This window comes from Dromiciops gliroides, chromosome 6 (assembly GCF_019393635.1).
Source record: "Dromiciops gliroides isolate mDroGli1 chromosome 6, mDroGli1.pri, whole genome shotgun sequence".
NCBI lineage: Eukaryota > Metazoa > Chordata > Mammalia > Microbiotheria > Microbiotheriidae > Dromiciops > Dromiciops gliroides.
This window is the reverse complement of record NC_057866.1, coordinates 764,034-778,762: the sequence shown is the minus strand read 5'-3', so window position 1 is coordinate 778,762 and position 14,729 is coordinate 764,034. Positions and strand designations below refer to the sequence as shown.

The 14,729-nt window shown below is 56.0% G+C and overlaps 1 protein-coding gene across 1 annotated transcript; it reads right to left on the bottom strand.

Annotated features, from left to right (window-relative positions):
* Positions 1 to 5,523: 5,523 nt before the first annotated feature.
* On the bottom strand, positions 5,524 to 11,675 carry TALDO1 (transaldolase 1). The gene is made up of 8 exons (XM_043971054.1): positions 11,503 to 11,675; positions 10,160 to 10,283; positions 7,678 to 7,785; positions 7,212 to 7,343; positions 6,623 to 6,798; positions 6,192 to 6,389; positions 5,834 to 5,979; positions 5,524 to 5,731 (listed from the first exon to the last, which is right to left on the bottom strand). Exons 1-8 carry the CDS (start codon positions 11,600 to 11,602, stop codon positions 5,699 to 5,701), a joined length of 1,017 nt encoding a protein of 338 aa, XP_043826989.1. The 5' UTR covers positions 11,603 to 11,675; the 3' UTR covers positions 5,524 to 5,698.
* Between the last annotated feature and the right edge of the window lie 3,054 nt (positions 11,676 to 14,729).

Here is a 14,729-nt window from a genome sequence, read left to right as displayed (position 1 = left end):
GATAAGAAAGTGCCACTAACCCTAACCCTAAATTCCATGCCCAGGGGGACGGGCTGGAGGGAGGTTCTCCAGGACTTTGGGAAGACAATGTGACAGACCAAGCCCAGGGAAGATCCCAGAGAGGCCCTGGCCACTAGGCTTGTGCCGAGACCTGTGGGTGAACCAACTCCTTCCCAGGAGGGGCTCAGCCTCAGTCTACTATGAGTTGGCACCTTGCTAGGCACTGGGCCAGCCTACACACCAAGCCAAAAAAAGGGGGAATCCTAGCCCTGCCCTCAGCTTACACTCAAGTGGCAAGGGGCTGGGGGTGGGATGGCCATAAGCCAGTCAATACTGGCTTTTCGGATGGAGAGGGCTCTAACTCACGGGGAGTGCCCGGACCAAAGTGAGGGCATGGCTGGCATGAGGTTCAGCCAGTGCAAAGGTGGAGTCTGGAGATGGAGGGAATCAGGCATAGCAAGTTAAGCAAACATGCCTGGATTGTAGAGTGCAAAGTCACAAAGGTAGGAGATGGAGCGTCATAAAGAGAGAGCTGTGGGGGAGAGCACTGCCCCAAGAGGACAATACTAGAAAGAGAAGTAGTCGCCATGGGTGGAGAATGGGACAGGGTGAAAAACTCTGGTCTTCTACCCTAGAGGCAAGAGGGAGCTACTGAAGATTGAAGAGGGAGAGGGGCTCAGCCGGACCTGGGCTTTAGGAAGTCTAACCCTGGAAAGGGAAGAGACAAGAGCCAAGGAGACCCATGAAGAAACAGCTGCGGGGTCTGGGTGACAGATGGGGAGGGGAGGAGGAGGAGGAGAGGAGGGGTGAGGGTCCAGTCCCAGTGACAGGCTCCCTTGGCCCAGCCAGGTGAGGGAGCAACCCTTACTCCCTCCTGTCACCCACACCTGCTCGGGGTCTGGGTGGAAGGCCCAGGAGACAGCAGGGATGTCTCGAAGGGGGCCACCGAGAGCCTCTCCCTTCTTCCCATCCTCTCAGGTTGGGAAGGGCAGAGCGTGGGTACATGGCCCCTTTGGTTTTCCCACAGGGAGGGTGAAGCCCAGATGCCCAGGCCTTTCAGAACACCTTTCTTGGCCCTAAGTGGCCGGGGGGAGAGGGGGGCCCTGCGGCTCTGGGGAGGTCAGGGCAGGCCAGACCAGAGATCGGGGCCCCTGTCTCCCCCGCTCCCTGGCGGCCGGCAGCCTTTGAAGCACCTTTGGCCGGCAGAGGACAAGGCCAAGCTGGCCTCCCCCGCAGAGGCCAGGGGCCAGGCACTGTGCCAAGGTTCAGGCCCTGTGGTCCTGGTCTAAATGCCACAGGGCACTCAGCTGGAGGCCCTTTGGGGTTAATTCTTCTGCAAGGCCCACTTGAATGACGAGCTTCCAGCAGGGAAAATGGGCAGAGGGTCTGAGGGGTCCTGGAGGAGAGACACGGGATAAGAAGGGCTGGGCTTCCCAAGGAGGTCAGTGCCATCTTTGGTTATTGAGGAAGTTCTCATCCAGCCCACTAGGCCATGGGGCATCTTTGTGGGGTCCAGTGAGGCCAAGGTCCTGAGCAGACTCTGGCTGCTTGGAGTCCTCTGGGCCTTTGCCGGGCCCAGGGCCACCAAGACGGGAACCCCCCTGGGAAGCCCCCAGAGCTTCAGGCAGCCTGGCTGGAATTGGGAGTGAGGCCACCAGTGTCAGGTCAACATTGTCAGGGAAAACCTTCCAGCTCCGAGCTGTCCCAGAGGGGCTGCTCATCCTCCAGCTGTCCCCAAAGCTGCCCACAGCTCATTATGGGATGAGTGTCCTAGTGACATCCTGACTCACTTGCAAATTGGATGGAAGTGAGGCAGAATTGGGCAAAGCACCCGGCCTCTCTCTCTCTCTCCCAGTCATCCCAGTCCAGCGGCAGGACACGTCTGGATGACTGGCGATGGAGTGGACGGCCTTGTTATCTTCTGTGTCTGACCAAACTCTAATGGGTCCATGGTACCTGCTTCAGCCACCTCCAGGCCACTGGAACAAATTGTTCTTATCGACCTGTTGGCGGGGGAGGGGGGGGGTTCAGCCATGCTTGGGGTAGACAGGCCCCTGACCTGCTGGCAGGTTTGAGACCCTTCAGTTCTCTATGCCTGGTTTAGCCCATCAACCCAGATTTTTTTTAAATCATAAAAGTATTTTATTATTTCCCAGTGACATGTAAAGATAGTTTTCAAAATTTGTTTTCATAGGATTTTTGGTTCCAGATTTTTCTCCCACCCTCCCTTGCCTCCCCCCTCCTCCAAGACAGAAAGCAATCTGATATAGGTTATATATGTACAATCACATTAAATATATTACTGCATTAGTCATATAGTGAAAGAATCAGAACACAAGGGAAAAACCTCATAAAAGAGAAAAAACAGCCAAGAAGTAGAAATAGGATGGTTCAATCTGCATTCAGATGCCAGAGTTCTTTTTTCTGGACATGGAGAACATTTTCTATCATGAGTTCTTTGAAACTGTTTTGGATCATTACACTGCTGAGAAGAGCAACGTCCTCCTGGTTCTGCTCACTTCACTCAGCATCTGTCCACTTAAGTCTTTCCAGGTTTTTCTGGAAGCTGCCTGCTCACCATTTCTTACAGCACAATAGTATTCCATTATAATTATATACAACTTTTTCATTTCCTTGATTTCCAATTTTTGCCACCACAAAGAGAGCTGCTATAATTTTTTTTTAACAAGGCAATTGGGGTTAAGTGACCTGCCCAGGGTCACACAGCTAGAAAAAAAAATATTTTTTTGTACATGTGGGTCCTTTTCCCTCTTCTATGATCTCTTTGGGACCTGGCGTGGCCTCCACAGCTTCCTGGATCCATAGGTGAATGAGCAGCCCTGAGAAGGGTTCAGCAGCCCTCACCCTCATGGTGCTCATCCTCTTGAGCACCTCTCCATCCCTTCTAATTGGAGAAGGCAAGAAGGAAGAGGAGAGAGGAAAGGGAGAAACAGGAAGTGGGGAAGAGGCAGAGAGGGTGGGGGAAAGGGGAAGGGGAGAGAGGAAGGGAGAGAAAGATGGGGAGGCATTCGCCAATTGAGAAATGGTCAAAGACTATGAACAGGCAGCTTTCAGATGAAGAAATCAAAGCTATCTGTGGCCATATGAAAAATGCTCTAAATCACTATTGATGTTTGTCTAGGAGTCCTCTGCACAGAGACACTTAGCCCAACCAAGGAAGAAGGGGAGAAGGGAAGCCAGGAGATTTTCACCCTTTTTGTATCCCTAGTGCTTAGCCCAGTGCTGGAAACACAGGAAGTACTTAATGCTTATTGGCTTGGCTTGGAGACTTGGAATTCAACTGAGAACCAATAACTAATTAAGATCTATGTCTAATTAAGATCTTGAGAGAAGCCAAGTGGCACAGTGGATAGTGGAGTCAGGAGGGGTCACATTCAAATCTGGCCTCAGACTGTGTGACCTTGGGAAAGTCACTTAACCCTGATAGCTTCCAAGAAAAAAAAAAATTAAAGATCTTGCATGGCAGCCAGTGAGACTTAAGTTCCAATACAGCCTCTGCCATTTGCTAGCTATATGACCCTGGGCAAGTCACTTCACTGCTGCTTGCCTCCCAGGGTTGTGGTGTGGACCAAAGAAGACACCATAGGTAAAGTGCATTGCAAACCTTAAGCACTCTATAAATGCATGCTACTATCTTCATTTTCACTGTGCTTGGAGCCAGCCCCCTTTTCAGTACACCACAAAGAAGTATGGGCAGCCTGGGAGGCCACTGTTGCTGTGCCCAGGGGCATCTCTTTGTCCAAGGCAGCATTTGGGGTAAGAGCCTAAAGGAGTGCCCCTTCCCTTTGTGAGAAACCCAAGCGAGTAGCACATGTGGCCACCAGGGGGTGCTGTGCTGCTGCGCATGGCTCTTCCTCGCCCCACCCCAAGTCCAGCCCTACAGGAGCCCTGAGCAGGAGTCTTGGAAAGGTCCCCCCTTCCCAGGTAGCCCATCTGACAGAGGCAAGGGATGGGCCAGTTGCTCGGCCCCAGGAAGTTGGGGTACCAGCACCTGCCCCCAACTTGTGCTGCCTCAGTCTCCCCAGAGACCCCCTTCTCAGGGTGAGGGCAGGGGCAAGCCAGGAGCCAAGGATGGATGGGAGGCCCAAGCCTTTGCCCTGAGATGTTGGGCTGGGGGCAACTTCCTCAGTGCCAAGGCCCACTCAGCTCAGGCATGGCTGCCTTGCCTGGAGATTGGCAGGGGTGCACCATGGTCAAAACACACAAATGTTTCCTCGGAAGCCTCCTGCCCAGCCAGCAAGGTGCCTCCAAGTCCAGAGAGCAGAGCCCATGCACAGGGATGGGGGCACGTGGTCACAGAGTCCCTCTGTGATTCTGACCCCTGAAGAGATGCCAGGCCCATACCTGGCACCAAGGGGGAGATGCCGGGCCTGTACCTGGCACCAAGGGGAGATGCCGGGCCTGTACCTGGCACCAAGGGGAGATGCCGGGCCCAAGTCCAGCCCTGTGCCCCCTCCCCTGTAAGAGTCTGGAGCCAGTATCCATCTCATAAGCATTCGCTGAGCACGGAGGCTCCAGGCTTCTCCCACAGGCCCCCAAGAGCCAGGGATACGGTGGGGCCCAAAGTGGGGACTCCCCAAGCCTCCTGCTAGCAGGCAAGAGCGCTGAGTCCATGGGCCGCCAAGCCTCCTGCCAGGCTCCACGCTCAGGCCTCGCCTACTGGCTCGAGCCCCCAGCTTTGGCAACAGAGGCTTTAGGACCTTCCCAAGCGCTTGAAGTAGGCAAGGGCCAACTTCCATGGGAAGAAGCCAGTCCCCCAGGGCCCAACAGGGCAGGGATCTGGGACTGGTTGGCCATGTCCTTCTCTAGCTCATTTCACAGCTAAGGGAACTGAGACTTGCCCAGGGTCACAGCAAGCAAGCATCTGAGGTAGGATTTGAACTCAGGTCTTCCTTTAGCCCTGGTGCCACCTAACTGCCCTAAGGGAACATTTATTGGGCACCTACTTTGTGCCAGGCACTATGTTAAGCCCGTCACAGACATCCTCTCATTTGATCCTCCTGACCATAAGCAAATACTAGTGAATTTGAACTCAGGTCTGCTCTGACCTGGGGCCTGTGCACTGTGGCGCCCCCTAGTGAAAGACTCAAAAGCTCTTCAAGGGTCTTCTCCCTTAGGCTGTGTGTTCTTTGGGGAGAAAGGAAGAGCAGGAAGGCAATCGCTGGGCTGTAGTGAGTGCCCCTTGGAGAAGTGCATGACTACCTACATGGCTAGGGGGCGCCACAGTGCTCAGACCCCTCAGCCTGGGGTCAGGGAGACCTGAGTTCAAATCCTGCCTCAGATACTAACTGTATGTCTCTGGGCAAGTCACTTTGCCAGTGCCTGCCTCGGTTTCTTCACCTGTAATATGGGGATAACAGTAGCACCTGGCTCCTGGGGTTGTAGTATGGACTGAATGAGATGGCACATGGAAGTCCTTGGCAATCCTGACCAGGCAGAGGTGCGAGAGCCGGCTAAGGGTCCCAGACAGCCTGAAGGCAGCCAATGAAAGCGACTGAGAGACCCAGGTGAGTGATCATTTTAATGCGTTAGGCAAAGTCTGACATAAAAATCTCTCTGAAAACTCTAGTCAAGCCTCATTGCAGGCAGCTGCGCCCATCCGTGTGGACGCCGGCCCCTTGGCCAGCTCAGCCCAGACGCCCCCGCTCCGGCCCACCCGGCCACAAGGCCCTCGCCCTCAGTTTCCATTTTCAGAGCCGAACATCCGTTCCTGCAAAGAAGCCCCGAAGGGTGGTGTCACAAGTCTGCTGCCCCCTAGGGCCAGCCAGTCCCCCCCCCACACCCGCCGCTTCCCCCCCCCCCCCCCACATACCTGCAGCATCCTCTCTAGCTTCACGGCATCCGCAGCAAACTTGCGGATCCCGTCAGACAGCTTCTCCACCGCCATCTGGTCCTGGTTGTGCTCCCAGCGGAAGGCCTTCTCGTCCAGGTGAACCTTCTCTAGGCTGCTGGCCTGGGCTGGGGGGTAGAGGGATTGGGCTTGGAGACAGGGCCTCTACTGCCCTGCAATGAGAGCCCTGGCCAGGAGGGGGTCAGCCAACAGCCTTGGCAGAGCCCACCAGGCGGCCACGGCAGAAGGGGGCGGCCCCGAGGCTGCCCGCCATCCCGGACAGGGGGCTCCAATGGCTCCTCCCAGGCTGCCCCAGGCCCCGCCGCGGGGCGCCGCTTACCTTCTTGGACGCTGAGCACTGGACTGAGCTTGGTGTTCTCTTTGAGCAGCTCCCCCAGGAGCTTGGGGGAGATGGTGAGATAGTCACAGCCGGTAAGGGCCTTGATCTCCCCCACGTTGCGGAAGGACGCTCCCATCACAATGGTTTTGTAGCCAAACTTCTTGTAGTAGTTGTAGATTTTGGTGACGCTCTTTACGCCTGCAGACACGGTTTCCTCTAGCACCAGGAATCCAGGCCCCCGCCAGCCCATCCCCTGCCTGGACCTTGGTCCCCACTGTCCCCTAGGCCTGCCGTGGTCTCTGTGTCCCCAGCTCTGGGCGCCCAGGGCCTTCAAGGACCACCACCCAGAACAATGACCTGTGCTCGGCCCCGGCACATGCCTCCAAGCAAGCATCGAGGGGGCCCACCTCACCCCGGGGAGCTGACCCTACCTGGGTCCTCGTGGGGCTCATAGGACTTCTTGTCTGTGTTTGCCACGTGCCAGTCTAAGATGCGCCCGACAAATGGGGAGATGAGGGTCACGCCAGCCTCGGCACAGGCCACGGCCTGAGCAAAGGAGAACAGCAGGGTCATGTTGCAGTGGACGCCATGCTGCTCCTCCAGGATCCTGGGGGGAACAGAAAGTGTGGCTGCTAGTGGCTCAGCAGCTGCAGTCGTGCCAGCCATTCCAGGGGTGGTCACCACAGGGGCGGTCAGCTGAGGAGTGGCAGAGCCAGACTTAACAACGGGGCTCCTGAAGCTGTCCATGGCCCACCCAGGTGCCAAGGCCTCACAGCGGCCGAGTGCGAGGGCTGCGTCAGGGGTCTCTTCTCATGCGTGCACACACACATAGGGCTACCACCCGCTGACTACCTGGGGGAGGGCACTGACTAGCTCTGCCAGGAGCAGGTCTGATCTGTGCCTCAGTTTCCTCCTCTATTAACAAGGGGTGGGAGGAGCTGCCCCCAGAGCCCTCTGGGCCTCCAGGGGCTGTGATCCCCCTGGGTGCTGGGACCAGAGATGCTGGGAGGGGTGCCTTACTTCCCGGCCTGAATCCCCTCCCAGGTGGAGGACAACTTGATGAGAACTCGCTCCTTGCTGATGCCGGCTTCTTTGTAGAGGTCAATGAGGCGAAGGGCCCTTTGGACCATTTCTTCCTTGTCAAAGGACAGCCTGGTAGGAGACAGGAGACGCTCAGGAAGCTCCTCCCACTGTGATTCGACCCTTCCACAAGAGGCAGTGGCTCCCCCTCTCCCCCCCCCCTCCCCGAAGCCAGCATCCTTGCCAGCTTACTGAATGAGGTTCCTCTGCAAGACCCAGCACACAGTAGGGACCTCATAATGTTCCTGGAGTGACTCACCCAAAAGGAGCTGCCTTTTCTGGCCAATTTTCAGAGAGAGAAAACTGAACTCAATACAAATGTAATTTTTAAAAAGCCGCCAAAGCCTGCCTCCTCTAACTTGGGACTCAGGAGTAGGAGAGCTCCAAGCAGCACAGACCCACTGACCTGGCATCGACTTCTGTGGACACCCGGCCAGGAATCTTCTTCAGAATCTCGGCCCCAAACAACACAAACAGCTTGTCGCTGGCATTCTGGATCTGCTTTTCCTGAGACCTGAAACCCCACATCATTTCAGCCAGGAGAGGTGCAGAGCCCAGGCTCCCACTCTGCCCAAGACACAGGGTAGTGCCCCAGGGCCCCTCCTTCTTCCCCTGTGGCACTGTGCCACCCCCCAAGTGAGAGCCCGTGAGAACAAGGAGTTGGAGGTAGAAGGCTGAATAAGCCAAGTCCTTAGAACTAGGAGGATCCCTTAGGTCTCAGCTGCCCCTCCCCAGCCAGGTGTTTGGACCACACAGAGAGGAGGGTGCTTTCCTCTCAAGGAGAGGGAGAGGGAGGCCAGGAAGAAGGGGAAACAGGAAGCCAAAGAAAGGACATTAGCCAACCTCAGGGAAATTAGGGGCAATCAATAACACCTGGGGCGGCAGCTGGGCGGCTCAGTGGCTAGAGCACCGGCCTTGGAATTAGGAGGTCTTGAGTTCAAATGTGGCCTCAGACACTTAACACTTACTAGCTGTGTGACCCTGGGCAAGTCACTTAACCCCAATTGCCTCACAAAACCAATGCAGCTAGTCTAAGAAGGTAAACTCCCAACAGGGAAGAAAAGACCTCAGCCACCTCCCCAGTGCAGACATTCTCTCTGGCTGTCCCCCATGCCTGGAATACCCATCCTCCTTTCTTCAATGACTGACCTCCGACCTTCCTTTAAGCCCTAACTCAAATCTCCCCTTCTACAGGAAGCCTTCCCCAGCCCCTCCTTTTTCCAAGGCCTTCCTTGTTCATTATCTTCTGTATACACCTTCCTTTGTATCTGTTTGCTTGTTGTCTCCCTGATTCGATTATAAGCTCCTTGGGGGCAGGGACTGTGGTTTTGCCGTTATGTTCTTGTGTTTAGCACACACGGTGCCTGGGCTCATAAAAGCGCTTAATAAATACTTGCTGACTTCTAGGAAGCCTCCGGGAGTGGAGACTCCCTCTAACAAGGCAGGTTGGTACCTTCTCTGTAACTCGGAGTCTGGGTGAATTACCAGGGGTACTTGAAGTGAATTCTCCTGCATCACAAGTTCTGGAGGTATCACAGGTGGAACTAGAACCCAGGTCTTCCTGGATTCAAGACAGGCTATCTACTCAGTGTTCTACCTCTCTCAAAAAACCAAAAATCGAGCTTTGAAGGACTGCTCCAAATTACTGATAGTAAAAGAAATACAAATCAGAGCTAGTGAAGGGGCGCCGGCACCCCAAGAGAACAAGCAAAGCAAGGCTTTGGTGTGACAAGCACACTGATACACTGTTGATGCAGCTGCAAATTGGTCCAACAATTTTGTAAAACAAGTGAGAACTTTGCACAGCAAGCGAGTCCAATGCCCATCCCCTTTAATGCACATTCCACAGCTAGGAGGGTACTATAGGGAGCTCAAAGACATGAAAATACCCAGAACAGCACTTTCCAGGTTAAAAGAACTAGAAATAAAGCAGGCTCCCAAAGGCTAAGAAATAACCAAACAAATGATGGTCCAGCCATAAACGAGACCATAGGACCTTGCCAGCCAAGGGGCCTCCTGCCCCTTCTCCTGTGGCTGCTGCTCAGGAGCTGTCCACCGCACTGGGCGAGTGCCTGGGGGAGAGCCCCCACTCGGGGTGCTGGGTCCCGAGTCAATGCAAGGCCCTTTATGGCAGGAACCATCTCCCATCTATCTTTGTATCCCTAGCACTCTGCAGAGATCGGGATACAGGGCACAGGCTGCTTGAGAAATGTGTTGACTGACTGACTGATTGACTGCATGAACTAAAGTTGAAGCCATTACGGAAAGACCCCTATGAACTGATACAAAATGAAGTGAGTTGAATGGGCAAAAGTGCATTCACAGTGAGGGCAAACATGTCAGCCACCACCAAGAAACCCCCGAGGGGAGCCCTGGGTGATGAGGCTCCTAAGAGTGAGCTTTGTTCAGAGAGCACTTTAGGGGAGGTTTGCAGAGTGCACCACACGTGCTAACTCCTCTGATCCTGACACCAGCCCAGCACGAGAGGCAGGCGGAGTGGAGATGGACAAGGCACAGCAATGTGCCCAGGGTCCCAGAGCCCAATTCAAGTCCTCCTAACCCCAAGTCTAGTGTACTACCCTCTGATGTAACTATAACGACCCAGCTCGACCCCCAGAAAACAGGTGAGAACATACATCGCCCTCTCTTCACTGTGGAGATGGGACAGCAGGGCATCCCACACTGCACACCTGGGCAGCCATGTGGCCAGACACATTGGTGGGTTTGGCTGAACGGGTTTTTTTTTTTTAATCTCCATTCTGGGGAGAGCTGCAGTTTCTCAGGCCCAGAAGCTCCGTTGGCAGGAGCAGAAGGTGACTGGCATGGGAACCATGAGCAAGGGGTGCACCTTGCTGGGCAGACTGCCCCACGCCCTCTGGGTTACTCACCCCCCGAGCTTTTTTCCATATGCAATGGCATCTTCTACCAGGTCCTGGTAGGCTGGCATCTGGGCAGCAGCCAGGATCAGGGAGGGATTGGTGGTGGCATCCTGAGGCTTATATTCATCGATGGCTGGGGAAAGAGCAGTCAAAACCCAGCCATTAAGATGCTACTTCTCTGGGCTCTCACATGCCTTCTGGGAGGAGGTGGTGTTACAGCAGGCTCCCTAAGCCAACCTTTGACCCTATCTCACCTTCAGTTACTCAACCACCTACAGGAAGGAGGAAGGAAGGCGGCCATGGGGGGCGTGGTGAGTGGATCAGGAGGGAGGTGGCTCCAACCACCACGGGACCTGTACTGCTCACTAGCTGGAGGGATGAGCTTGGAGGCCTCAAATTTCTGTATGAATTGACTTCTTGGGTTAGAGCCCGGACCCATTAAGGTACCGAATTAAGGTACTAGATGTGGCCTCAGGAGGAAGGTGGGGGGTGAGGGAGTAGGAAGAAAGAGAAGGACTGAGCACTTATTAAGCGCCCACTATGTACACTACGCTAAGTGCTTTACTGATAGTATCTCCTTCCTACTTCAAGACTGAGGCAAGTGAGGCTGGCCCAGAGCAGAAGCACAGAAGACTCCCTCGGGTCTGGGCTGCAAGTCCAGCCCTGTGACCCACCTAGCTGCCAGGGTTCAACTGACAACCCGTCTGAGCCTGAGCAAGTCAGGTCATCTCTAGGAGCCTTGTCCTTCTCTGTCCAATGGAGGTGGGAGGAAGGGGAGATTTTGTGACCAGAGGGAGGTCCCGGGAAGCTCTAACTCCCTCTGCAGGAGAGAGAAAAGGGGGCGCCAAGGGCTGATCATGAGGAAGGGTGGGGGGCTGACTGATACCCCCCCCCAACCAGGGGCCTTTTTGATGGCACTCAGCAAGTGGCAGCATGAAGGACAACAGCCTCCCATGGCACCACTGGGAGTCAGCAGGCAGCCCCAGGGCTACCCTGCCTGGCTGCTCCTGAGCGGCTGGGGCAGCCCCGGGCTCTGCAGGGGCATCGGCAGGGGCTCCGGGCACTGGGCGCTCCCCTTTCCCGTCCCCATCTCCATGCTGGGAAGAGTCGAAGCTCCAAACTGGATGGAGCACGTGGTCCCGGCCAGGACCCCCGCTCTCCTCCAGCAGTGCACGAATTAGGCGCTTCCTGTGTACAGGACCGGCCCTGGGCCCCGGCCGCTCCCGCTGCCGGCCTCAGGCTCCCAGCCTGCCCGCCCGCCCAGGGGCGCCCTCCCGGGGCTCCGAAGTCCGGCCCTTGGGCCGGGAGAGGGCGGCCTACAGTAGGCGCCTACTCAGTGCCGCCCCACTCACCGCGGAAGTCGCCCGTGTCTGCCACCACGGTGGTGAAGCGACGCAGCTGCTCGAGCGCCGACTCCATCCGGGGCCGCTTCACGGGAGAGTTCGAGGACATAGCGCGGAGCAGGCGACGCGGAGAGCGGCTCGGGTGCGAGCGGCGCTAGAGCCGAGCCCACAATGCACCGCGAACCCGGCAGGCAGGCCGGGCGGGCGCTGGAAGGGCGGGCCGAGGAGGCCACGCCCCCCGCGCGACCGCCCAATCGGGCCTGAGGCTCGGCCGGCCAGTCCCGCCCCCTCTCCGGTCTCAGGCCGTCCCCGGGCCCCAAGGCCCCCCCCCCGCCGACACTCCCGCCCCCGGCCCCCGGCGCGGCCATCTCCAGCCTCCGGGCACGTCCTGCAGCCGGCTTTCCCGCCTCCCCTCTGCTCCCTTGAAGACCAGCTAAAATCCGAGCTCGGAGGGGGGCTCTTTCCTGGTCCCTCCAGGGCAGGGTCTTCCCCCCTCCCCGCGACATCATCCGCGGGGACCCGCCGTTGGGGGCAGACTGAGCTCCTGGGGGCCGCTTGTGCTCTGGCCTCTGGATGTCCTCCTCGATGGGCGCGGGGCCCAGCACTTAGCAGCTCCTTAGTCGGGTTTGTAACTGACATTGCCCGCCCTCCGGGGACTCACAGTCTAAGGAGGAGATGCGACCTCGCTCATCCCCAAACCCATTCTCCTCCCCGACCCAGGGCCCTCCAAGTGGAGAGACCCCCAGCTTACCCATTCAATGACCAGGAGCCCCCATACTGAGAGCCAGCCCCAAACTGCCCCCCAGGCCTGACCCCCCCCTTATGATCCTATTCCCCCAAACCCCAAAACCCTGGGGGGGAGGGGGGGCTCTCCCGGAGGACTGAGGGACCTGGCCCCCTTAGTGCCCCAGCGATCTGATGTGCAACAGAGGAGCAGGAGGAAGGAGCGGAAGCCCTTGGTTCGCAGAGGTCCAGGCCCTGCCAAGCAGGTCTGGGCCCTGGTGGCTTCTGACCCATCAGAAGGGTTGAAAATCTGGCCCCCTCTCTTGGGGGCTGGAGCTAAGGAAGGAGTGCAGCAGGGGAGGGGAAAGCCCCCTCCCCCACTCACAGAACTTGATCCTCAGGTCTCCCAGCCTGTGAGTCACCAGGCTTGGCCTCCCCCCAGGCCCTCCCTCCCTCCTGCTCCCAGATTCAAGTCTCCTAATCGCTTCTGTTTAGATGGTTTGTGGAGTCTTACTCTGCTTTTGCCAAGGAGGAAATTAAGGGCCAGGGACTTGTATCAGGTCACCTGGCGAATCCCTGAGTATCCCAAAGTCAGGCCTGCACCTGTCTTTGTAACACAGCAGAAGAAGCTGAGACCCCAGGAGGTAGAGGGATCCCTAAGCCAGTCCCAAGCTGCTGCCTGGCATCCCTCCCTGTTCCATTAACCTGGGGAGAAGGGGGGGGCCCCTGCAAGTGACAATAGTCATGCTTCTGACCCGCTGCATGGCCAAGGCTGAGAAATGCCCACGGTGCCCATGGGACAGGTAAGTGCTAATGGACCCACTGGGCAGGAGATTGACTTGACTTTTCTAGCAATTGTAGTAAGGGGATGAGACATGAGGCGGGGGCGGCAGGAAGAGGACCCAGGACACAGCCTTAGAGACTTGGGGATGCGCCAGAGCCGGGCTGTGCTCAGGTGCCAGAGGAGAACTGGGAGGAACCTGGAGGATCCAGGAGGAGAGGGTGCTCCTCAGTGTCCACAGCAGCACAGATGTCCAGAAGCGGAGGACTCAGAAGGGGCCAGCCAATAGGAGGCTGTGAAGTGACCCTGGAGAGAGAAGGCTCACTCGAGTGATGTGGTCAGAAGGCAGATGGGAGCAGGGCCAGTAAGTCAGGAGAATAGGAAGGCATGTGACAGACAGAGAGAGAAAGAGGCAGACTCGCGCGAGCGCGCATGCACACACACACACAGAGGATGATTGAGGGGACGATGATCTGCTAGACTGTGAAAGTGAAGCAAACATCAGCATTAAGCTTCTAGGCTGCAGCAGGCCCTGGGCTAAGATCTAGGCATGCAGAGGAAGGCAGAAGACAGGCCTGGCCTGCCCTCAAGGTGCTCACAGTCAAATGGGGGAAACAACATACAGACAACTGGTTATGAAAAGAATATAGGCCGGATAAATTGGGGGTGATCTACTGAGGGAGAGCTCCAGAATTAAGGGGAAAGGCCTCTTATTGAAGGTGGGATTCTTTTTCACTTACTAGTATTTTCTTTTTTCCAATTACACGCAAAGATAGTTTTTGATATTGGTCTGGGCTAATGCAGGTTTTCTCCTGGAGAAGCTAAACTGAAGGACTGGCACACCTAAGAAGTGGGGGGAGATAAGGGCTGCCTGGAACCAAGATAACTTCAGAAGTCAGGACCACCCACCCCCAAAAGGAACTTTCCATTGGCAGGTGCCCCCCGCCTTATCCTGTATAAAACCTTTGGCCTTTCTTCCATTCAAAGAGAAAGATATCTCTGAGCCATCTCCTCCCCTTGAAGGGAAGTCTTGGACTTTCTCTAGCTCCCAAATAAAAGACCATCTTTATGTTATGGGCCTAGCACCCCAGAAGTTCTCTGGGGTACATCAAAGAACTTCCTGAGAAACTAAACCAAAGGACAGATTCACCTAAAGAGATAAGTGGAACCGGATCAGGACTGAGCTAGCTCCAGGACCCCCTCCCTTCATTCCAGTCTCCCTCACCCCTGGGGAGATAAGATTAGGTGTGGCTGCTGCCTTTGTGGCAGGAGGAGCAGAGATACGGCTTGAGAGATCTGCAGCCACCCCTCACCCAACTCCTCCAACCACCACCAGTGGGGGATGGTCCTCCCTCAATAAGGGAACTTTCCAGAGTCAGATGATCACCCCCATCAGTACTCTATTAAAGTACTTGCCCGCCTCCTGCTCAGGGAGATAGGTATCTCAGAGCCACGCTCTGTGCCATGCCTTCTCCCCATGAGAAGTCCAAGGATTTCTCTCTTGGTTTCCCTTCCCCAGCCCCTAAATAAACCATTATCTTATTCTATTGGATTTGTGTGCAAGAGGGTATAATACTTTAAAGAGGAATTCCTAAGGACCCCCACCCTGTTTTCCTCCATAACATTTATTTTAATTGGACTGTGTTCCAGAGGGTTAGGTATTCCAGGAATACCTAAGGACCCCCATCACCTATTTCCCCCAGGACAGTTTTCAACATTCATTTTTGTAAGA

Coding starts and splice junctions, on each gene's coding strand:
- TALDO1 (XM_043971054.1), bottom strand. CDS start 11,602: ATGTCCTCGAACTCTCCCGTGAAGCGGCCCCGGATGGAGTCGGCGCTC. Junction 7,344..7,677: donor TCCACAGAAGTCGATGCCAG/GTCAGTGGGTCT, acceptor GTCTCCTACCAG/GCTGTCCTTTGACAAGGAAG. Junction 5,732..5,833: donor AGCTAGAGAGGATGCTGCAG/GTATGTGGGGGG, acceptor GCTTCTTTGCAG/GAACGGATGTTCGGCTCTGA.